General features: G+C 58.1%; 1 protein-coding gene across 5 annotated transcripts; it reads left to right on the forward strand.

The window, feature by feature from the left end:
• Positions 1–171: 171 nt before the first annotated feature.
• Positions 172–13,353, forward strand: TNFAIP2 (TNF alpha induced protein 2). Of its 5 annotated transcripts, none has more exons than XM_038545806.1 (13): positions 201–271; positions 1,318–1,377; positions 3,316–3,681; positions 3,851–4,487; positions 6,460–6,574; positions 6,733–6,855; positions 7,061–7,161; positions 7,797–7,895; positions 8,410–8,533; positions 9,388–9,510; positions 9,755–9,910; positions 10,054–10,175; positions 11,744–13,353. In XM_038545806.1, exons 3-13 carry the CDS (start codon positions 3,330–3,332, stop codon positions 11,883–11,885), a joined length of 2,094 nt encoding a protein of 697 aa, XP_038401734.1. In that variant the 5' UTR covers positions 201–271; positions 1,318–1,377; positions 3,316–3,329; the 3' UTR covers positions 11,886–13,353. The 5 variants fall into 5 exon arrangements, with proteins under 5 accessions (XP_038401731.1, XP_038401734.1, XP_038401735.1 ...); XM_038545805.1 differs by lacking the exon at positions 201–271 and adding an exon at positions 395–473; XM_038545804.1 differs by lacking the exon at positions 201–271 and adding an exon at positions 2,780–2,823 and having other exon boundaries at positions 1,333–1,377.
• The last annotated feature ends 10,530 nt before the right edge of the window (positions 13,354–23,883 follow it).

Consider the following 23,883-nt stretch of genomic DNA (forward strand, 5'->3'; position numbering starts at 1 on the left):
GGAGGCCGCCGGTGTCCTCTGCCCCGAGGGAGCGGCGCGGCCCAGGGCGCTGGGGTGCATCCCCCGGGACCCCCGGGACCCCCGGGCTGGGCGGGTGCCGCGCCGAGCCGCGGGGTTGGGGTCGGGGGCGCGGGGCCCCGCGGCCAGCCAATCAGAAGCCGGCGTCGCACAATGGGCCCGCGGCAGGCTGAGCCCAAGGGCCGAGCTCCCCGGCGCCCCAGGGACCGCGGCGACGCCGGGCCAGCCTGGCCGCCCCGCCCCCGCTGGGAAGGTGTGACGCCGCCCCCCGCCCCCCTCGCTCCGGGTTCGGGGCCACCGGCAGCCCCCGCCGCGGCCTTGGCCTGGGCCCGCGGGTTTTCCAGGGCTGCGGCGGGGCGGGGCGGGAGGCGGGAGGCGGGAGGCGGGGCCGAGGGCTATTTAAGGCGGCGCCGGGCTCTGCGGGGACAGCGGCGCCCCGGCCCGGCCCGGACACAGTAAGTGACCTCCGCCCGCACAGCGTCTGGCCCCGCCGCTCCGCCGCCGGCTCGCCCGCCTGCGCCCGAGTCCCGGCCCGCTCCCCCGACGGAGCCGCCGCCGCCCGACCCGGGAGCGACCCCTCCGAGGGCCCCAGGCCTCTGGCAGCCCCACTTGTAGGGAAACTGAGGCTCCTGCGCTGGCTGGGGGACTCGGATTTGGTTCTGCCAGCAAAAGGCTGGGTCCTGCGAAGGGCAGGGAGGGAGGGGTGTGGGGAAAGGCTCAGGGGCCTCTGCTCCTTTTGCAGAAGGCTGGCTGCGGGGGGCGGTGGGGGGGGGGGACGTTGGCTGGCTGCTGTGACCTAGGCCTTGTGACTTCGCCTGCATGGAGGGATGGCTATGCCCTCCCTTTCTTGCTGGGACGCAGAGCCAGGCGCAGAGACCATGGGAGGCTTTGTGAACCTTAGCCCTGACCCAGGAAGGAGTGGAAGGGGTGTGCGGTGCCCGAGGAGAGGGTGCCACCGTGGGGCCACAGGCTGTGGTCACACAATATTGCTGAGCAGGCCCCTTGAGTCAGTGTGTCCAGCCTGGAGCCCAGCCTAGAGGAATCCCTTTCCTTTCCTCTTTTGCTCTACCACAATGCTGAGGTTGGCCTGACAGACACATGGACTCAGGATATGTGTCCTTACGAAGGCTGGCTTGGGGCCAGCATGTGGCTTTGGGGTTTTGCCGCTTCCTGTCAGCAGCAGGCGGGGTGGGGGTCCTTATGCCCGTTTCACAGATTGAGGTAGGAGCTATTGTCCACACTCCAGTGAGTGGTCCAGCTGACCCTCGCCCCCTGCCACTTCTCTTTCCACTGCACCAGCTACCTCTGAAAATCAAGGACTGGGATGGAGCCAAGGGGGCCTCTGCAGGACCTGAAAGGGTGAGGAGGATTTTGTACCAGGGAGGCAAGGAGACAGCGATGTTATGTGGGGACCTGCAAGAGGTCAGATAGAGCCTAGCACATGTAAGGAGCAAGGAGGTGTGGGACAGTGAGGGCAGAGGTGAGGCTGGTGGGTCAGGGTGGCCCTCTCCCTCACCCTGGCTGGAGGATGGAGGTGGAGGGGGGGCCCTGGTCAGTCAGGGTGGTGCTGAGTAGCCCCAGCCAGCTGGCCAGACCAGCTCCTGTGGGTGCGTGGTTCAACAACACGATGGGTAAAGAGTGGGAGCTGGGGCAGAGAGCCTAGAAGCCTTGCACTTTGGCTTTGGGGCTCCCCAGAGCACCCGTGACTTGGTCCTAGAGTGGAACTCAGCCCAAACGACATGAGAGAGGTGACTGAGTTCCAGTGTTGGACTCTGCAGAGGGCACGTGGTGAAGCCGTTTAGGAGAAACTTCAGGCTTCCTGCCCCCAAGTGGCTCTGGCCAAACTCAGGGATTGTGATGAGGCCCAGGACAGTTGGACTGGGGGCAGGGGTAGGTAGTAGGGGCTGTGGAAAATGTCTGACAGTCCTAATCCACGCCTGCTTTGTGTTTGGGGCAAGCACCTCCCAGCCGTCCTCTCCGCCTCAATTTCTCCTGGATGATGGGTCATTCCATGTGCCTCGCAAGGCTGTTGCAGAAGTGAATCAAAGTCATTGTGTTGCATGAGTCACAACTCAACTGTATTTACTCTTGGATGGTGGAGGAGGGCAGGCACTATGGTCGTGGATGGCCCCAGACATCAGGGAGGCCTGGCCCTATATGCTCCCCTCTGCTGGGCTCAGCCATGTTCCCCTTCACTGGTCCTGGCCTTGCTTTGATAATGGCCATGGTGCTGGGGAGGGTGCTGCTGGGCACAAGGTGGTCCCACCTCTCTGAATGCAGCCTATGAGGTGGGGGGGGGGGGGGCGGGACATGCAGGCTGGAGGACCCAGCACCGGGTGGGTCTGAGTTTCAAGCCTAAACTGTCACCATAGGGACATTTCCCTGGGGCAGTTTTGCATAATGAGGATAATAATACTCTTCCTTAAAGGAAATAAGAGAGAGATGGGAGGGATGGGCACCCGGGGAGGGCTGGGAAAGTGGAAGCCTTTGTAATGATGATGTCACCCCATTTGGGAGCAGCAGGGTGAAGTGGGAGCCAGGAAGCCTGGTCCCGGTCTGAGTTGCCCCCTCTGAGTTGCCCCGTGACCTCAGGCAGCTGGGTGCCTCACTGGGCCCCTTGCCCCTGCTGACATGTGAAAGTCTCTTCAGGGTCCTTTCTCAGCCCTTGAACTTTGAGAGGGCACTATGATTTCTAGACCTGAGCCCCAAGGCCAGGGTAGGGAGCTGGTCCCAGCAGGAGCACCCATGTTTCTGCTCACAGCATCCCTCTCTGGCTCCACGGAGACAAGACAAGAGATGAACCAGGCAAGATAGAGGATGAGGGCGGGGAGGACGGAGGAGCCTCGGGTGCTGTGACCTTCCTGAACCTCAATTCTTGCTCTGTGCCGGGGGCCTGTCTCTGCCACTTCTGCCGGGGTCTAATGGGTGCTCTCCAGTCCTTTCTCCTTGCCCAGAGGGTGGGCTGCCGAGGATGGATTTGCCACAATGAAGTGAAGACCCCCTCCATCTGGGAGACTTGGCATCTCCAGATTCTGCCCTGCTTCTGGCGATTTGAGGAAGGGGCTGGGGGGTATTGGAAGAGGAATTGTGGGCGCTGAGAAACTGGTGTCCGGGGAAGCAGCCGCATTGTCGGTGCCCCTCTGGGCCAGGGGATGGCCAGACCCTGAGGGCGGTGGTGAGACTAGATCGAGCGAGCTCATTGCTGCTGCCACCGCCGCGCTTGGGCCTGGGAGCTGCGGTGAGCGCCTGCGTGCAGCGAGCGCTCTTTCATGCCCCCTCCGCCCTGCCCATCTGCAGGCCTGAGCCGGGTGATGCTGAAGATGATGACTTTCTTCCAAGGCCTTCCAGGCCAGCACACTGCGTCAGGGGGTCCTGACCTGCGGGGAAGCTCCCAGAAGTTGCCCTCCACCTCCGAGTTGGAGTCCGAGGCCTCCATGTCGGAGGCGTCTTCGGAAGACCTGGTGCCACCCCTGGAGGCCGCGGGAGCCCCAGACAGGGACAAGGAAGAGGCTCTGAAGAAGAAGAAGAAGAAGAAGTCCAAAGGCCTGGCCAGCATGCTCAGCGTGTTCACCAAAGGGAGGAAGAAGAAGGGTCAGCCCGGCTCGGCGGAGCCAGAGGGCCACCCCGGGGCCCAGCCTGAGCCCAGCGGCCCGCTGCCCACAGGTAGGCTGACCCCCCCCCCCCCCGCCCGACGGGGTGGGGACCCGGGATCCGGGCTGGCGGGGCCTGCGGGGCTCCCAGGGCCCAGGGAAGGCGGGAGGAGGGGCTGGGGGCGGGGCGGGGGGCGCCCTGCGGCGGGCGGCGGCGCTCACCGGTCCGGCCCGGCCCGCAGCGGAGGAGCTCAAGGCGGAGCTGGAGCGCGGGCGGCTGGAGGCGGCGCGGCCGCTGCTGGCGCTGGAGCGGGAGCTGGCGGCGGCGGCGGCGGCGGGCGGCGAGAGCGCGGAGGAGCTGGTGCGGCGCCAGAGCAAGGTGGAGGCGCTGTACGTGCTGCTGCGCGAGCAGGTGCTCGGCGTGCTGCGGCGGCCGCTCGACGTGGCGCCCGAGCGGCTGCGCCAGGCGCTGCAGGTGCTGGCGGAGCAGGAGCGCGAGGACCGGCGGGCGGCGGCGGCGGGGGCGCCCGGGGGCTCGGCGCTGGTGGCCGCGCGGCCTCGGCGCTGGCTGCAGCTGTGGCGGCGCGCGGTGGCGCAGGCGGCGCAGGAGCGTCTGGGCGCGCGGCCGGCCGCGGACGCCGAGGGCCGCTCGGAGGCCGAGCGCGCCTTCCTGCACATGGGCCGCACCATGAAGGAGGACCTGGAGGCCGTGGTGGAGCGGCTGAAGCCGCTGTCCCCCGCCGACCTGGACGTGGTGGCCGCCTACGCCGAGAGCTACCACGAGCACTTCGCGGCCCAGCTGGCCGCCGTGGCGCAGTTCGAGCTGTGCGAGCGCGACACCTACATGCTGCTGCTCTGGGTGCAGAACCTGTACCCCAAGTGAGTGCGCGCGGCGGCAGCGGGCCTCGGGTCGGTGCCCCCGAGTCTCCAACCCCGGCCCCAGGGCCTCCGAGGAGCCAGGGTGCGGGGGGCGGGCGCGTGGAGCCCCGGACACACTGGCTTGTGCCACGTGCCACGTGCCCCAGCCGGGGAAACCGAGGCAGAGAGACTTCATTGCTCATACCTGAGCGGTGACCGGCGGAGCCGGAAGGGCGCTGGCAGAGGAGACGGGCAGTGGCTCCCACTTCACCCTGCTGCTCCCAAATGGGGTGACACCAGCAGGCCCTGACCGGCCCCAGTCCCTTGGGGAAGCCGTTGCTGAGGTGGCGGAGGAGGAGGAAGGACAGGAGGAGGAACCGAATTCTGCCGGCTGCTGGAAGAGTCGGGAGGGGAGGGGAGAGGGCAGGCCCCCAAGAAGGTGGAGGGAGGGTGGTGATCTCCACCCAGGGAGTCCTCTTCCATGGCCCTCCTGGGAGTTGTGCCGCGCTGGCCAGTGTTTGGATCTACCTGGCAGGCTCCGGGTCACCCCCAGGCAGCACAGACAACAGAGGCCGAGCCCGGCCATATGGCCATTGTGTAGGGTCACCCGGCGAGGCCACCGCAGAGCTGGATTCTGGCCCCCGGGGCCCAGAGCTCCTTGGGTGGGAGGCTGGCTCTGCACACAGAGTGCCTCCCGTTCCCTCCGATTTACCCAGACTCCCTGGGGCCCGGAGCACATCTGTCACTATACGAGCTGGGTGAGGACAGACGGCAGTGCTGGGTGGAAATGGCCAGGGCCCCGGGGGCCTGGGTTCCTATAAGGCATCCTGGCCCCCCGGTGTAAAGCCTGCAGGAAGCCTGGAGGTACAGATGTGTGAGCAGTGCCTGAGGGTCTCGGGGGCACGTCTGGGTGGCCAGTGGTGTCAGCTGCTGCTGGTGTGTCAGCCTCCAGCGGGGGGCCAGAGGGAGGGCCCTGTTGGGGTGGTGGGTGAGTCAGCGGGGTGTAGGGAAACCAGCAGAGGGCAGGGGCTGCGGGCTAGGCAGCCAGTCGTGACCCAGTTTCTCCTGACTCACCAGGAAATACTAGGCACTTGCACCCCAGCCTTCCTGTCCCAGTGACCTCCGGGCTTTTGGCCTGGGGCCCACTGGGGTCGGCACAGCAGGGAACTGAGGCTGGCACGGGAGGTCTCTGCGGGGAGCGAGTCCGGGGTGGTGCTGTGGAGGCTGTGTGGCCAGAGTGGCCAGAGTACAGGGAGCGAAGGGACAGCCACATCCAGGCTGGGAGATGGTGAGAGGGCCATTCCTGAGTGTCCAGGAAGACAAAGGCCCCTGAGGAAGTGCCAGGGCCAGTCGGTCCCTGGGGCTCCAGGATCCCGCAGAGGCGCCATGGGAGTGAGTGGAGTGGCTGGGGTGGGGCAGCCCTTCCTGCCTGGACTGGCCCATCCTCGGGGGGGCAGCCGGGCGGCCTGGGGTGGTGGGGCGGGCTGGCAGGGTGCCCGGTCTGGCAGGCTGGGAGTGCAGAGAGGGAGTCAGGGAGGGAGGGGTCTCACGGCTGCTGCCAGAGGAGCAGGCTTTTATCTGCGAGGGATCAATCGAGGCCCTGTGGCAGGGAGGGGCGGAGGAGGCATTGCTGGGGACAAGGAGGTTGCACGGCAGGCCCCTGCAATGAGCCAGGCTCGAGGTGTCGTGGCTGGGGCATCGAGCGGGGTGGCTGGAGGCTGATCTGCTCAGGGGGATCTATTCCGGAGCAGAAGTGGATGGGGAGGAGGGAGAGGGAGGAGAGAGTCCGCAGGCAGGAAGATTCCACAGTTTCTGACCTGAACCAGTCTGAGCGGGTAGGGGACCCATCATCTGAGTTGAAGAGGCAGGGGTGGGAGTGGGGGGATTGAGCTCGAGACCGGCCAGAGGCTGAGGCTGACACTGAGAAGCTCAGCATGAGCCATGGTGCTAAGTGGGTGCAGTCTTCCTCATGCAGGCCCCCCTCTGCCCACAGTGACATCATCAACAGCCCCAAGCTGGCAGGAGACCTGCAGAGAGTGCAGCTTGGGAGCCTTCTGCCCCCCAGGCAGATCCGGCTGCTGGAGGCCACGTTCCTGTCCAACGAGGTGGTGAGTCCAGCGCCTGGGCCAGGGCAAGGGAGGGGCAGGAAGGAAACTAGGGGAGGCGCGAAGACAGGACAGGACGCAGGCAAAGAGCTTGACAGGGACTTCCACGTGGGCAGGGTGACGGGCTCTGTGCTACCCTGCCCTGCCTCTCCTCCCCCCAGGCCAGCGTGAAGGAGCTGATGGCCCGTGCCCTGGAACTGGAGTCACAGCGCTGGGCCCGGGATGTGGCTCCCCAGAGGCTGGACAGCCACTACCACAGCGAGCTGGCCATCGACATCATCCAGGTGACACAGCCCGCCCCTCGTGCTCTCCTACAAGCTGTGTGGCATGCTGTGTGGCACGCAGAGCCCACTCCTGTCCGGTCCCTGTGTGTGTGCAAACACGTGCCCTCTCCGAGCACTACCCACCCCTTGTGCCAGCATGTCACCTTCCCCCTCTGCCATCTTAGTCTGGGTGGTCTCTTGCTCAGCTCAGCCCTCACCCCTGCAGATCATCTCCCAGGGCCAGGCCAAGGCTGAGAGCATCACCCTTGACCTGGGTGTGCAGATAAAGAACGTGCTGCTGCTGGAGCTAGCTGCGTTCCTGAGGAGGTGGGTGTGCTCCTGCTTGTGTATGGGGCTGGGGGTGGAAGCCACTTCTCTCAGGGCCCCCTCCCCTGCCTGTGTCCCACATGGGTATCCAAGCTAGATCAGGGTCCCCTTCCTGCCTCTGGTGTGTCCCATTAATAGCAGGAGTTCTTTCCTCCGAACCTCCCACCTGAGCCCTGAGAGCCTCAGGTGAACTGACCACTCGTCAAGAAACTCTTAGCACTGCAGCCTCCAGCTGCAAAGAGGATGCCCCATGAGGGACTGAGGCCTTGGCTTCCCTTCTGCTGGTACCCTGGGCCTCCAGCCCCGCATCTCTCTTGGCTGCCTCCCTCCCCATCTCTGAGGACTCCTTCATCTACCAGTTTGCCTCCCCATCCCCTCAACACCAATGCCCCCCCCCCACACTGCCCTCCAGCTACAAAAGGACCTGGGAAGGAGTGGGGGCAGCAGGAGCTCTGCAGAGGCCTTGGCCTCACTGGCCTTAGGGTGGGAAGCCAGTTACATGATGCTTAGAGGCTAGCAGGGAGCCTGTCGAAGGAAAAGCACTCTGTCAACCCAGGAGGGCCTGTGGGCAGGCCGGAGGCTGCTATTGTGCCTGTTTGTGCTGGTCCTGCAAGTGCCCTTTCCGGTTTCACCAGCTACCAGCGAGCCTTTGATGAATTTCTGGAGAGATGCAAACAGTTGAGAAATTACAGGGCCAATGTCATGGCCAACATCAACAACTGCTTATCCTTCCGGTAAGGGCCCAAGGAGGGGTCTGTGGGAATCACGGGGCCTGCCAGTCTGTTGGAGGAAGCGGACCACTGGAGAGGAGCGGAAGGGAAGGGCGGGGAGGGGCAGCACGGGGTGCAGAGGGAGGTGGGAGGCATAAGCAAAGATGTGGAATTACAAGGAGCATGGCCAGGGAGGAGATTGCCCAGGCGGCAGCAGCAAACCTCAGGTGCCGGTGGGTCAAGCGTTCGCGTAAAGGATTTATTCCTTATCTTCTTCTCATAATGCCCGTATGTAGTGGGTGTGGTGTCTAGATGTGGATTAAGAGCAGGTGGTGCAGGCGTTCTCTGGGGTGAGATGGCTCGGTGCTGCCTAGGGAGCAGGTATGGGGTGATCTGGACTTGCTTCTGCAGGGGATGGGGAGTCCTAGGGGGTTCTAGGTTTAGGAAGTGGGCCTAGGGCCCATGGGCTCTCTGGGTAGGGCGCTGTAGTCTGGACAGGGCTGGGGTGACCTCCCTACCTCCTTCCGTGTCCTTCTAGCACCGCCATGGAGCAGAAGTGGCAGATACTGCAAGACCTCCCAGGCCACCTGATGGGCCCCCTGAGTGATCTCAAGAGTCACGGCTTTGACACCCTGCTCCAGAGCCTGTTTGGGGACCTGAAGGTAGCTGGAGCCTGCCTCCCGGGGTGCATGCTGAGCTTAGCCCTGGGGGGGAAAGGGATGGGAGGGAGGAATGGCCGAAGCATGGGTGTGTGTCGCCCCAGGGATCAAGGCCCTGGAGGCTTTTTGACCGACCGGCAACTTCGGCCTGGACTTGGCCTCAGAGGGGTCCCCAGGCTGCAACACACAGGGAAGCTTTAGTGCCCCCCTCCCACCCGAGACTCAGCCCTGTCGTGAGGCCGTTTTTACTCCGGCGGCCCCAGACCCTCCTGCCTGTGCCCTGCCCCCATGCCTCACGCCCAGCTGGGCGCTCAGAGCCCTTGGCAGCACCGCCACCTCTGCTGTGGCCACGAAGTCCACGGAAACCCCTTGGCTCCCTGGGCAGAGGGTGAGGCAGGGGCCCTGGGAAGAAAGAGCAGGGGTTCCCTGCCTGCCGCCACGGGAACCTACCGTGGCCCTCCTGCCCAAGGCGGAAGGCGGTGGGTAGCCAGCCGGGGGTGAAGGCCGGGCGGTGACCCTGGACAACTTGGCACAGGTCCTCACAGCCCCAGCCAAGCACAAGTCTTTGTTTATGCAGGAATTTATTTATTTCGGAGGGAGCGGTGGAAAAGGCCTGGAGGCAGGCAGATGGCCCGCCCAGCTTTAGAGCTGCAGCTGCTTGACCTTGGAGAAGGGTTCATGGCCCTTGTCTCCTCTTCCTGTCTGCGAACAGGACCCGAGTTCTGCCCGGGTGCCCTGGGGGTCCTGGAGGCCCCGCCTGGCCCTGCGCTGTGCCGTGCGTGCGAGTGTGCGTGCGTCGGGGGCTGGCCGGCCTTCCTCTGCAGGTGTGACCACATCCCGCTTCTCTGCCGTCACAGCCGCTGTTCAAGAGGTTCACACAGACCCGCTGGGCAGCCCCGGCGCAGACCCTGGGGGACATCATCTCCACCGTGGGCGAAAGGCTGCCTGAGTTCTCCGAGCTCCACGACTGTTTCCAGAAGGTGAGGAGGTGCTGGGCTGGTGGCTGGGCCTGGTGGGCAGCGGGGAGGGTGGGCACGGTCCGGACACACACCTTAACAAGTGTGCATGCACATACCTGTAAACACACGCGCATGTACCCACACAAGCACACGCATGCGCTTGTTTGCTTGGCATCCGCCCCTCCCTGGACTCCTGGCTTCGAGGGAAGGTGGTGAGCTCCCCGTTAGCGACGGCCCCCATACCCCTGCCTGCTCGCCCTCACAGGAGCTCATGGAGGTGGTGCACCTGCACCTGGTGAAGGAGTACATCATCCGCCTCAGCAAGCGGAGCCTGGTCCTCAAGGTGGTGGAGCAGCAGCGGCAGCTGGCCGAGCACATCCTGGCCAACGCCGAGGTCATCCAGCGCTTCTGCACTCAGAACGTAAGCTCCTGCCTCCCCCTCCCAAGCCCCACGGGCGCCAGGGCCACCTCTGGGCCTCTCCAAACCCAATGGGTTCTGATCTGAACTTCTCGGGGCCCTCCGGGGAAGGGGCGGCCTGCCTCCAACCAGACCTGTGCCTGCAGGGCTCGTCAGCGACCTGGCTGCACCACGCCCTCCCCACGCTCGCTGAGATCATTCGCCTGCAAGACCCCAGTGCCATCAAGATTGAGGTGGCCACTTACGCCACCCGGTACCCCGACTTCAGGTGAGAATGATGGCACCGCAGAACTGGGCAGTCTGTCCGCATGGCCCCGCTGGAGCTGGCCAGAGCCTGATGGGGCTGGACCCAGGGCTTCGGGACTAGTAGAGCTCAGTTACTGACCACGATGATGCAGGCCCAGCAGGTAACCTTTGCTGAGTGCTGACCACATGCCGAGCACTGTGCTAAGGTTTTTACAGTGGCTCGTGCCATTGAACCTCACTACAACCTTATAAAGCTGATGCTTTTCACCCCCATTTTGCAGATGAGGCCTTGAGAACTTAAGGGACTTGTCTAAGGTGACCCAGCTAGCCAGTGGTAAAGCCAAGATGGCAAAGCCAGGTAGCCTGTCCCCACAGGCCACACTTTTAGCCTTATATGATACTGCCCCTTAGAGAGGAAGCTAAGACCAGAGAGATAGGGACCTGCTAGAAGCCGTGGAGGCTTAGCCCCCAGCTGTCTGAGGATCTGATGAGCTAGGGCAATTGTTTCTCTAAGCTGAGTCTTCTGACATGGTAGGGAAAGTGTGAACAGTCTGGAATCGGGTTGCTTAGCCTAGTCTAGCCCAGTCTAGCCTGTGGCTGATCCACTCCATCAGTCTACCTGCCTTTCTCCTTGTCTACACACTCACCCATTCATCCATCCACCCGTACAAACACCTGTCTACTCATCTACTCATCTCATCTCTCCATCCATGTAGCTAGCCATCCATCTGCTCACACACCCTTCCACCTATCTATTCAAATATCTATCTGCCCATCTACCCATTCATTCCTCCATCTATTCACCTACCTATTCATCCACCCGTCTACCCATCCATTCATTCATCTATCCACCCATCCATCTACCCACCCACCAATCTATCCATCCATTCATCCACCTACCCATCCGTCCACCCACCCATATAAATACCCATCTACTCACCTACCCATCCACCCACTCATTCATCCATTCACCCACCTATTCATCCATCCATCTATCTACCCATTCATCCATTCATCCATCTACCCATCCACCCACCTACTCACTTCCCATCCACTCATCCATCTACCCATCCATCTTCCATCCACTCATCCTACCAATTATTGAGTGGTTTCCTGCTAAGTGCCAGGCTTTGTCCAAGGTACTGGGATGCAATGAAGTTCAAGACAGACCAGGTCTAGTCCTCCCTCGCGTAGCTTACACCTAATGAAGGTTAGTAATAATGAGGTAGTCAGATAAAGAAATAAACTTATGAACTGTAAAGATTGTTTAACCAAGGTTGTTGAATGATAGGAGGTGCTGACCTGAGAGATGGGAAATCTTGGGAGAGGTGACATTTTAGCTAGGCCCTGAAGAGTGTGGAGTATAAAGACCTGAGGTGGGCAGGGGTTTGGTGCACTCTAGGGAAGGACAGGTGTCTGGTGCTGCTGGGGCACAGTGGGCAAAGGGGAATGAGACCTCCCCTTATGGGCAGGGCTTGGCTGCAAGGCCCTGTGGATGGGGCCAGGAGTCTGGGGAACTGGGGAGAGGCGTGAGCAGGGCTGTGGGTGATGAGGCTAGAGGCTGAACTGACAGGATGCTCTCCCTGCCAGCAAAGGCCACCTGAGTGCCATCTTGGCCATCAAGGGAAACCTGTCGAGCAACGAGGTCAAGAGCATCCGGAGCATCCTGGACGTCAGCGAGGGGATGCAGCAGTCCTCCAAGCCCCTATTTTCACTTATAAAGGTCGGTTAGCTTTTCCTGCGGCCTGGCCTCCTTGTGAGCACCCATCAAGCATTGGACGCAACCCCATGGGTGGGCAACCACCCGACTTCATGGCCCTCAGCAGGCTTCCTGCCTACTGCTGCTGCTGCTGCTACCCAGCCTCAGCCAAGGCACTTGCCCGTGGGAGACTGGAATTGGACTGACCCAGGTTACTTAGCTGTCCCAGGGGGTGGGAGGGCCCATCCTGCGGAGGCAATGAGGCAATCCCCGAGAAACTCTGTAAGTGACTGTTGATCTACATGTACTGGAGGAGGGGGCCAAGAGGGAGACTGGCCGAGTAGAGCCCCCCAGGGTTACCTCCTGTCCGTGGGGCCCGCCACGGTCTATCCTAACTGCCCTCCCCGTGGCTGGGTCTGAGCGCCTTCCCAGCTGCCGGGGGACAGGGGCTCGCCCATCCCGCCGCCTCTGACCCAGGCAGTGAGTGGGGCTCAACGTGTTCATGGAATCGAAGGCAGAACTAGGAAGGAATGAAGAAAGCAACAACGAACTCTTATTTGGAATCTGCACACCCTGGGTCTTCCACCTGGAAGTCATCCTGAGGTCTAGACAGGGCAAGCTTGACCTCTGATCCCTTGGCTTCTGTGTCAGTGTCCCATTGCTGCTAACACGTTTCCACAAATGTGGTAGTTGAAACCGGAACTTCTCTTCCCGCTCTGGAGGGAGAAGTCCGACACAGGTCTCCTGGGCTAAAACCAAGGTGTCCGTGGGGCTGGTTCCTTCTGGAGGCTCTGCGGGGAGGTTCCTTACTTCTCCCAGGTTTTGGAAGCTGCCTGGATTCCCTGGCCCATGGCTCCCTCCATCATCAAAGCCAGCAGTGGCCAGATGAATCCTTTTCACATCACAGACCTCAGACCTCCCCTCTGGCCCCCCTCTTCCACTTTTAAAGACCCTTTTGATTACCTTTGGCCCACCCAGGGCATCTGGGATCAGCCCCGACTTTAAGGTTAGCTGATGAGTAGCCTTCATCCACCTGCAACCTCAGGCTCTTTCGCCCTGGACCCTGATGTAATCACAGGTTCCAGGTGTGAGGACGTGGGCTTCCTAGGGTGGGGGGCCTGAGGTTCCCCCCGCAAGGCCTCCATCCACCCCCGGCCCTGGAGTGTGCGTCATCCTACCCCAGGAAAACGCGGCTTCAGGAACGCTCCTAGGCCTCTGAGCTTGAGAGGGCGCCCGGCAGGCTCCTGCGGGACTCAGCCCCGTGCATCTGAGCGCACTGCGGTGGGGTCGGGGGCCAGGGCTCTTGGGTTTGTCCCCTCTTTCCAGGTACTGTGGCCAGCAACTGGCCTGTGTAAGTGGTATACAAGGGACTTTGTATGTCTGTAGGAGTTAGTATATTTGATGTTGTTAATATTATTTTTGATAGTACTGCTTTTGTATGTATGTACTCAGGACAGGGTCTGAGTTTTTATAGCTTAATATAAAACTGATTTTTAAAATGGCTTGGAGTGATTTATTTTGGGAGCAGGAATGGGGCAGTGGTGGCTTCCTCAGCCTCCCGGTCTCTTGCAAATCCTGTCTCCCCAGGCTCTGTGTCAAACCCTCTGTGAGTCCAGCCCTACGTCACCTCCTCCCCCTTCTCACCAATGAGCATGAGCTTTGAAGGGGAGTCGGCCTATGGGGACGACCGGTCACTTTGCTCTTTCATGCCTCAGTTTCCTTAGCTGGTTTGGTCTCTCCCACATTTCTTCTGAGGATGGGGGTGGGTAGGGGGTGGAATCCCAGCAATCTTTTCAACTCCAGCTATGGGGCCCAGTGGGAACTGACCTTATATTTCTGGAACTGACCTCACAGCTGCGGTCAAAGGAGCCCCACAGTCTGTCTGCAGAGATGGCCCTAGCTCACCTGGACACCTGTTCACCTGGCCCAGGTGATTTGGGGAAGGGCAGAGTCCCTAAGGACCAGAGTCCTCTCCATTCCATATAACTGAGGGGGGACCCTAAGGAACCCACACGTGGAGTCTGGGGGTCTGGGGCCCCTTTCAGCCAGTTCCAGTGCAAGGGAGATGAGACAATGGGACTGGGCTGGAAGCTAAGACCAAAGAGATAGGGAGCAGTGGGGAGCAAGGAGGGAGGGGCCTGGAGGAAACCCCCCTCCCCTTGAGCTGAGCTGGGCCTACAGGTCCATGTGGCTCCCAGTGCCTGGTCCCAGGCCAGCAGCCTCAAAGGGCAGGTCTGTGGGGCAGGGGCTGGGGCGGGGGAGCGGGGGGAGACAAGGGCCAACGTGCCTCTCCCCCTCAGTACCACCCACAGGGAGTGAATGCACCCAGAGCCAGGTGGAAGCTTCAGATCTCTCGGGTCAGGCTGACCTGCTGGACCTAAAGGCCTGAAAGCCTGGGGTGCCGGGACCCCAGCCTGACTGCAGCCATGACAGGTGGGGGTCCTCAGAGCACAGTGGTGGCGGTGAGGACCCCAGAGCCACCCCCCCATCCCACCCCCTTGGGCCGGTGGAGCTCCAAGAGGAATGAGGAAGAGGACGGGAAGGGGCATGAGGTCACGGGCCCTGCCACCACTAAGAGTTCCACTTCGGGAACTTCCCTGTACCCCCCACCTCCTCCCCTCCACCCCCTCCCTTGCACCCTCTCCCCCCTCCAGGGAAATCCCCTTGGGGAAAGATTTGACCCTAGTGGAGGAGTCACCAGGCTCAGGGGACAGAGGGGGCAGCAGGGGTGGCCACCTGTTCTCAGTTTGTATGGGGGGGCCCCCGTGTGAACAGGAAGGGAGTTCATAGCCGTGGCACTAGCATGGGGGGGGGGGGCCTCCAGCCCTTCCCCATCCCTGCCCCGCCCAGAAGGGCTGACATTCCCGGAGGCCCACAAGAAGCACAGAGCAAGTAAACAGTTCAGGTCCAAGTGCAGTGGGGTGCTGGGTGGGAGTGACTCAGTGGAGATGAAGGCAGATTAGGGTGAGGCAGCCCCAGCCGCGGCCAGGCAGAGGTGCAGAGTGCTCACGCAAGAGGAGACCTGGTTGGGGACCTCAGACTTGACAAGGCCGCTTAATCAGACCCGGCCAGAGCAGTGCAGGGGGGACAGCGTGGGTGGTGCTGGAAAGGTTCCAGTTCTTGGGAAGGAGCTCCAGGGGTGAGTGGTGCAGGGGGGAAGCAGAGCCAGATCCAACCAAAGAGGCAGCCAGGAGTCTGAGAACCGCAGCCGAGGCTGGGAGTTGGGGTTCACTCCAGCTGTAAAAGGAAAGCATTGAGGATTCCGAAGAGGCAGTTGGGACTGATGTGATGTATGACCTGGAAAGGCCCCTCTGGCAGCTGTGTGGAGAATGGAGGTGTCGGGGCGGGCCAGGGGGCCCTTCGAGGGGTGCTCGTGTTGCCTGGGGGAGAGATGATGTTGTCAGCGAGCGCTGCGATGTGGAGGGACATGGGGTTGGCTCTGGAGTGGGGTGCAGAGAAAAGTAGTCCCTGAACCATCAAAACGACCCAGGCAGGGGGGACAGTGGTGCCACCTCCCAGATGAGGAAGACCTGAGTGCAGATGAAGGAGGCCCCAGGGAGAGATGTGTTGGGGGTGAAGTTTGAGAGGCTTGCAGAAATAGTGTGTCTCATTAGATTGTCCAAAACTCAAGTGGGTGACAACACCGGATGGCGGGGCTCACAGCCATCAAGTACTCTCACTCAGTACACGGGGAGGGTAATTTTACTCAGTCCCCGTGGAGGGCCATTTGGCAACATGAGTCAAGTCAACAGAAACTGAACCATTGCCCTTCCAGGAATGTATCTTATCCACACTCTAATATCCACGCAAAGTGATGCGGGTACCAGGCTAGTCACCGTGGAGTAGCCAAGTGTTGGAAACTCCCTACGCGTCCAGCAGGAGCTCGGGGGAAGTAATTGAGTGCCCCAGACAATGGAGCACTATACAGCTGTACACAAGCATGAGGAAGTTCTCTCTGTCCTCATGCTGAAATTGTTCCAATAGGTAATGTCAAGGAGAAAAAAAGCACAACGTGGAACAGTTTGTGGTGTGTTGCGTTCCAATAGATAACAGTGGGAACAGAGGGGCGCCAGGGTGGCTCAGTCGGTTAGGCGTCTGCCTTCAGCTCAGGTCATGGTCCCGGGGTCCTGGGATGGAGCCCTGCATTGCACTCCCTGCTCCTTAGGGAGCCTGCTTCTCCCTCTGCCTCTTCCTCTGCTTGTGCTCTCTCTCTCTCTCTCAAATGCATTTTTAAAAATCTTTTTAAAAAGTGGGAAAAGGGCAGCCTGGGTAGCTCAGCGGTTTAGTGCTGCCTTCAGCCTAGGGCCTGACCCTGGAGACCTAGGATCGAGTTCCGCGTCGGGCTCCCTGCATGGAGCCTGCTTCTCTCTCTCTCTCTCTCTCTCTCTCTCTGTGTGTGCCTCTTGTGAATAAATGGATAAAATCTTTTAAAAATAAATAAATAAAAAGTGGGAAAAGATCTAGAGAGAATCTTGTTTCTTACAAGTCATATATATTCATTTGTATCACTCTATGTGTGCATTAAGGCAGCCTAGAACAAAGCAGGAACTAATAAGAGTGGTTACTTGTGAGTGTGCGGGCACACAGGTGGCTGTGTACACACCAGAAGTAGAGGGAGAGAGAGGAGGAGGTAGGTGGGTGATGGGGAGGGAGACAGAGATTGAGAAGGAGAGATTTTTTTTCCTTTTAAATTTTTATTTATCTTTTTGATAAAGATTTTATTTATTTATTCAACAGAGAGCATGTGCAAGTGAGCATGCACAAGCAGGGGAGCAGCAGGCAGAGGGAGAAGCAGGTTTCTAGCTGAGCAGGGAGCCTGATTTGGGGCTCAATCCCAGGACCCTGAGATCATGACCCGAGCCAAAGGCAGACACTTCACCAACAGCCACCAAGGAGCCCTGAGGAGGAAATATTTCACTGTATATCTTGTTTTAAATTTTAAAAATTTTTATTATTGGGTAGCCCCAGTGGTGCAGCGGTTTAGCACCACCTTCAGCCCGGGGTATGATCCTGGAGTCTTGGGATCAAGTCCCACGTCGGGCTCCCTGCATGGAGCCTGCTTCTCCCTCTGCCTGTGTCTCTGCCTCTCTCTCTCTCTCTCTCTCTCTTTCTGTGTCTCCATGAATAAATAAATTTTTAAAAATCTAAAATAAATAAATAATTTTTTATTACTGAACCACATGAAAGTGTTATACATCAACATTTTATAATCTGACATTTAATTGAGAAATGGAAGCTAGTGCAGCTGGAGGTTCCAGGGGAGAGGAGACAAGGCCCAGGGTCCCGTGTGTGGGATTGTCCAGCAGATCAAGTGCCCTTTGAAGTGGGTTCATCAGCAGCCTGAGTTTTTCTCCAGCCAAGTTTAGTACTCAGGGGTCCCCCCAAGTCCCAGCGTTGTTTGTCTGTCTGTTTGTTTAAGATTCTATGTATTTATCCATGAGAGACAGAGAGAGGGGCAGAGACACAGGCAGAGGGAGAAGCTGGCTCCATGCAGGGAGCCCGACATGGGACCCGATCCCAGGACCTCGGGGTCACGCCCTGAGCCCAAGGCAGACGCTCAACCCCTGAGCCACCCAGGCGCCCCCGCCCGGTGTTGGGTTTAACTGAGACCAGGGCTGTGGTCCAGCGGTCTCAGGGGGGCGAGGGCTCCCCGGGAAAGGTCACTGCCAAACGCCTGCGGGCCGGGCGCCCAGGAGCGGGTGGAGGGTGCGACCCCGCAGAACCAGGCGGCTCAATGGGAGGTGGCGGCTGTGGAGGACTGCTGGGTAGAGTCACAGGGGGCAGCGAGTGCTGGGACAGAAGCTCTGGTCACTGGGAAGGACCCTTAGAGTTGAGGTCACGGAAGGATGCGGGTCCTGGTGAGCACACGGTGGGCCTGACCTTGCGAGGTGCTCACGCTGGGCGCCGAGGGCTCGAGGAGGCAGGCAGCCGGCGGGGGGGAAGCCCTCGTGGGTGCTGACAGAATCGTGGGAGGGACGGCGGGCAGGGGCCCAGGTCCCCAAGGATGCCAGGGAGAGCCCAGCGACAGCAGAGGACGGCGGCGGCGAGAAGCAAGCACTGCCCGCGTCAGGCCCTGGCTTCTGTCCCTCACCTTAGAGCCGCAGACGGTCCTTGGACTTGGTGGACGGCTCGGGCTTGTGATGCACCTGCCAGGGCTCAGGTGGGAAGGCTGTGTCGGGGCGGCCCCAGGAGGGAGTGGCGCCCTGGTTCTAGGAGCTTCCAGGCGGTGGCGCATTAAGGACTGCGGTGAGCCAGGGGGTCGGTGCTCCCATAGGAACAGTGACCGTCCCTGCAGAGACACCCTGAGGCCCGGGGGGTTGTCAGGGTCAAGGCGGATGGCTGGAACAGCTGGGGCCGCTCCTCTCCAGGAGGCTGGCCTGGGCTCGTTCACACGATGGCCAGAAGGTTCCGGCAGCAAGCAGAGGCCAGCCCGGTGCACAAGTGCTTTTCCACGAATGCTTCTGCTTGGATCGCATTGGCTGAGGTCCCAGTGGTCAAAGCCAGTCACAGGACCAGCTCCAGATTCAAGGGCTGGCGAGATAGGTTCCCCTCTGATGGGAGAAACTGGAGAGCCCTGTGGCCCTTCCCCCAAGCTGCCTTGTGACTGTGAGGACTTACACGCTTCCCCGGGAAACACAGGTGCGCCCGCTCCCAGGTCCCAGGGTCTCGTCCCCTCATAGATCAAGTGGGCCATGCGTGACCTCTGACCTTTTAGCAGGACTGAATGAGGTGCCTCTCAGGCGGAGCTCCGTGGGCCAGTGACCCCAGACCCACACGCCATGACCTAACAAAACAAGTCAGTTGCCTGACACGCTCAACACAGACTGTGGTGCAGGGACAGGACAGCTGCCAGCGTTGGCAACATCATTTAAAAGGGGGCTGGGGCGACGGGGCGCCTGGGTGGTTCAGTTGGTTGAGTGTCTGACTCTTGATTTTGGCTCAGGTCATGATCTCAGGGTCGTGAGATCGAGCCCTGGGTCAAGCTCTGTGCTGGGGGCAGGTGGTATCTATTTGAGATTCTTTCCCTCTCCCTCTGCCCCATCGACCCCCCAAAATAAAAAAATCTTTTAAAAAGAAGGGGAGGGATGAGCAGCCCGGGTGGCTCTGCAGTTTAGCGCCACCTTCGGCCCAGGGGGTGATCCTGGAGACCCGGGATCGAGTCCCACGTTGGGCTCCCTGCATGGAGCTTGCTTCTCCCTCTGCTTCTCTCTTCTCTCTCTCTCACACACACACATAAATAAATAAAATCTTAAAAAAAAAAAAGAAGGGGAGGGGAGAAATGGGTGGTGGCTCAGAAGACGGGCCACTGTGTGAGGTCTCTTGGCCAGCCCTAGACTCCACCACCCTGTGTCTGCACCGGAGCTCTGCCCTCCGGGAGGCCTCCTTTACCATAACCAACGGTCCATGTTGGTAGCTGAGCAACTTCCTAGTCTTTCCATCATTCAGGGCACAATCAAGAGCCCCACCCCCCTCCCAGGAATTGGAACAGGGGATGTTTAAAGGACGGTAGCAGGGGGTTGGGGTAACAAGGGGTTGGCTCCCGAGGATGAGAGCTCTAAGCACAGCAGATATGCAGCCACCACCTGAGGGCTGAGGCAGAGCTCCAAGGAAGGGGGAAAATCTAGAAGTCTCCTCACCCCCCAGTCCAGCACCGAGATTCAGTCAGGCCTCATTGGAGAGGGCGCAGCCTTGGCGAGGTTCCCTGAGGTGCTCTGCCTGCATAACTTGGTGGAGAGTCGCTCCCTGGGATCCAGGTAAGCCATGCACAGGCAAGTGCTGTGCTCAAACTTGCTGCAAAGTCACCTGAGGACGCGGTGGAGGACGCTGCCCTTGGGGAGAAGTGCCCGGTGGGCATTAGAACTCCCTTCTTTACTTTCTTTACTGTCTCTCCAGCGCCCTCTACTGACAAAGTTCAGGGGGCAAGGGAGAGAAGTTCCAGAACACCCAAGCCGGCCAATGAAATAGGAGTTTGGGGCAGGGAGGCCCATAGCTTCCACACACACTCTTCTACACACATCAAACCTTTATGAAACTCCCCGCCAAACACGTCTATCCTTCCCACGAGAAAAGACACTTCTCCCCCATGAGGAGACGCAGCACCGAGAGTAGCTGTGTCCCTCCCTGTATGTAGTAATAACCCCAAGTGGATCGGGTGAGGCACAGCCCCATCCTTCCTGGATGTCGTCTCCCAGCTGGCACCATAACTGGATCTCCAGCAGGTCACTCAGCCCTTCAATCAGGCCAGCCACTTTGGGGTGACAAGGTATGTGGTAAGCCCAGTGAATTCCATGGCCGGGAGCCCACCCTGCTGCATTTCCCTGGTGGTGAAATGAATTCCTTGGTCAGAAGCAATGCTGTGTGGATACCATGATGGTAGATGAGGCATTCCGTGAGTCTGTGAGTGGAGGTGCCAGCAGCATTACAGGCAAGGAGGCCAAGTCCATGTCCAGGATGCATCTATCCCAGAGGATGAATCATTGCCCCTCCCTGCTGGAAGAGATCCGGTGCAATCGACCTGCCACCAGGTGGTTGGCGGCTTTCCCCAGGGAACAGTGCTGTCAAGGGCTAAGTACTGGTCTGCACTGTTGTCAGATAAGGCGTTGGGCAGTGGCCACAGTGCCTGGCTGGGAAGAGGAAGCCTGTGTCACTGAGCCCACGAATAGCCCCGTACCTGTCACCATAGCTACTTTGTGGGTCGGTTGAGAAAGCACTGGAGTGGCTGGGAAGGAGGCTGTGATGGGCTGAATTGTGACCCCTAAAATTCATATCGAAGTCCCTGAGAATATGACACTACTTGGAGATAGGATCTTTACAGAGGTGAGGTGAGTCATCTCCAGAAGAGATGACTATTTTCCTTTAGAGAAACTGTTTCTGACTTTCATCTGGGATTCCATGGAGACTGCATGTCTGACCATGGGACGCTGGGGACCATTTAGCCTGAGTTTCCTGTCATGAGCCAAGAGTTGGTAGACTCCCCTCACCATAAGGTTTTGCGTGGGCAGCATTCTATCATCATATGGAAATAGTACGTGAGCGTCTGAGCTCAGTCATCTCCAGAAGACAGCATAGACTTGCTCCAAAATTTTAGAGATCTGGCTGTGATTTATGCAACTCATGGATATTTTGAGGACTGTTGGATCTGCTGGATCATACGGCCTGGATGGTAGAGTGGCTTGTCTGTGGAGAACAGCCTTAATCTCCAGAGCCTTCTTTTGTTCTGGTCTCCTCCTGAAACTGGCTACATGGATAATAGGACAGCACATAAAATGTGTTGCTTCCAAATCCTGGGACACCTGGGTGACTTAGTGGTTGAGCATCTGCCTTTGCTCAAGGCATGATCCTGGGGTCCTGGGATCGAGTCCCGCATCGGGCCCCCACAGGGAGCCTGCTTCCCCCTCTGCCCGTGTTTCTGCCTCTGTCTCTCTCTCTCTCTCTCTCTCTCTTCCCCTTCCCCGTCTCTCTCTCTCATGAATAAATAAAATCTTTTTTTAAAAGTCCAAAAAGGAACAAAAATCCAAAAAAGCCTATGTAGCATTTTCCCTCTTATCATGGTAGATAGTAAGAGTCCCAACAATTTGTCTTTTACCTTAGAGGGGGTATTCAAAAATCCTCCAGACCAAATAACTCCCAGAAACTTAGAAATCATAGGTTCCTAAGTTTTTCAGGGAAGGGGCAGCTCCCACGCTCAGGTTCATGCATGTCTTTTTTTTTTTTTTTAAGATTTTATTCATTTATTCATGAGAGAGACACACACAGACACAGAGAGAGACAGAGAGAGAGAGAGGCAGAGACACAGGCAGAGGGAGAAGCAGGCTCCATGCACCGGGAGCCCGACGTGGGATTCGATCCCGGATCTCCAGGATCGCGCCCTGGGCCGAAGGCAGGCGCCAAACCGCTGAGCCACCTGGGGATCCCCCCATGCATGTCTTAAGACATCTCACATACTTGCTATTTCTTATTTATCACATCCAAGCAGTATAATGTGGTAGCCAGTGTGAAATTCTGTGGAAAGTTAAGATAAAGAAAAGATTAATTCATGGAGATGGAAAGTAGATTGATGTTTGCCAGGGCTGGCAGGAGCAGAAAATAGGGAGTTGTTACTTAATGGGTACAGAGTTTTGGTCTCACAAGATGAAAAAAATTCTGGAGATGGATGGTGGGGATGGTTGCACAACAATGTGAATGTACTCAATGCCACTGCGTTGTATGCTTTAAGTTGGCTTACATGGGGAGTTTTAGGTTACATATATTTTATCACAATTTTAAAAAGAAAGAGAAAAGTAAATTAAGCAAAAGTAAATTAAAAGACAAAATTTTTTGGTGTTTTTATTTGACTACATTTAAATACATCAGTGTAATAAGACCTCGATACTAATAGAGGGCAAAAGATTATCAACATTGGCATATGCCGGAAGATCTTTAGAAATGCAGAATGCCTGCCTTGGGCCCTAGTGGATCAGAATCTGGACTTGAACAATCCCCAGGTGACTCATATGCAAATTAAATATTTTTCTCTGCTTTTCTGGAAGCGTAAGTTACGGACAATGAAAAGACATAATAGAGATCTCTGGACTGTATTGCAGCAGAGAGCAGGAGACTTTACATAGTGAGGAGGCAACACTGTGAAAGTGTACTGTTGACCCTGCCAGGTGAAAGAAAGCAGACTGCTTCTGGTGGTCCCTTAAAAATTAGCAAGGAGGAAAGGCATTAGCTGGGCCCCTAGCTACATGCCGAGGGCCAGGGGCCTTGCTGATCTGCTCCAGTAAACTTACTACACGTAGGACAGCAGGTGCGGGTGGGGGCCACTGCCTGATCATGCCTATAGTTCACTCACACTCCTACGATGCATCCAAAGTCTGCACAGGCTAAGCTGGAGAGTTAGATGTATTGAGATGTGATAGATATGCCTATCCCCACTTCTTGCAAGTAGTCAGTGGTGGCATTGATCTCTGCAATCACCCAGGAACACAATCAGGGCCAGACCCACGACAAAGCGAGCCACAAGGACACAGCATTTCAGGAGATGCTCACTCTCAGGATTCTGTAAATGTTGAGCCTGCCTTTAAATGTTGTTTCCGAGGTGCCTCACTCTGAACACGCACTCCTAGGGCTGTGCAAGTGAAGCGCTGGAAGTTAATACAGGCGTCTGACAGGGTACCTGGGTGACTCAGTGGTTGAACATCTATCTGCCTTCAGCTCAGATTGTGATCCCAAGGTCCTGGGATCAAGTCCTGCATTGGGCCCCCCGCAAGAAGCCTGCGTCTCCCTCTGCCTATGTCTCTGCCTCTCTCTCTGACTCTCAAGAATAAATAAAGTCTTTTAAAAATACATACATATGCCATTGGTGGGGCTATCACTTAGCACAAAATCCCTGGAGGGCTTTTGAATCTTTTATTAACAAGCTGTAATTCCAGGGTTCTGGAATCATCTTGTCACTTCTTACACATTTGTTCTGTCTTGTGAATTTTTAAATTTTCGATTTAAATTTTTACCAGACTAACATGTAAACATAGTTTAAAAAGTCCAATAGCAGTCTCAAGCTTATAATGAAAAAGTCAGTTCTCTGCCTCCTGCCACCACCATACCAGGCAGCCCCTTTTGCCTCAATCCACTACTTCTGGTCCTCCTTCCTGATTCTTTAGTTTTAGATATTCTCCATGGAGCTGTTGTCATAAGGTCTTGAGCAGTTCTTTTCATAGTTTTAGCCAATACTGTGAATCAGACCATTTCCCATAAAAATTATCTTAGTAGGTACTAGGCATAAAATGTTAGCCTAGTGAGCTTTGTACATTTATCTTGTAATCAGTGATCTTATCAGATTGTATTTTTTGTTCTAAAAGGCTTTTAGTTTAGTCGCTTTTATTTTTTGGATGAACAATCTTATCATTTGGGGGAGATTATGTATGCATGTATGCATTGTGTAATGTCTATAAAATACACATATCTTGGAGAAGATTCTGGGAAGACAGCAGAGTAGGAAGCATCAGGAATCTGCCTTCCCACTTAGACAATTGGGCCAGCAAAATCTGTC

The sequence above is a fragment of the Canis lupus genome, chromosome 8, assembly GCF_011100685.1.
Source record: "Canis lupus familiaris isolate Mischka breed German Shepherd chromosome 8, alternate assembly UU_Cfam_GSD_1.0, whole genome shotgun sequence".
In the NCBI taxonomy this organism is placed as follows: domain Eukaryota; kingdom Metazoa; phylum Chordata; class Mammalia; order Carnivora; family Canidae; genus Canis; species Canis lupus.

Bases quoted from the DNA above. Each gene is read 5' to 3' on its own strand.
- TNFAIP2 (XM_038545803.1), top strand. From the start codon at position 172: ATGGGCCCGCGGCAGGCTGAGCCCAAGGGCCGAGCTCCCCGGCGCCCC. The intron at 272-3,315 runs GTGTGACGCCGC...GCCCATCTGCAG, and splicing joins GCCCCGCCCCCGCTGGGAAG to GCCTGAGCCGGGTGATGCTG. The intron at 8,534-9,387 runs GTAGCTGGAGCC...CTGCCGTCACAG, and splicing joins GCCTGTTTGGGGACCTGAAG to CCGCTGTTCAAGAGGTTCAC.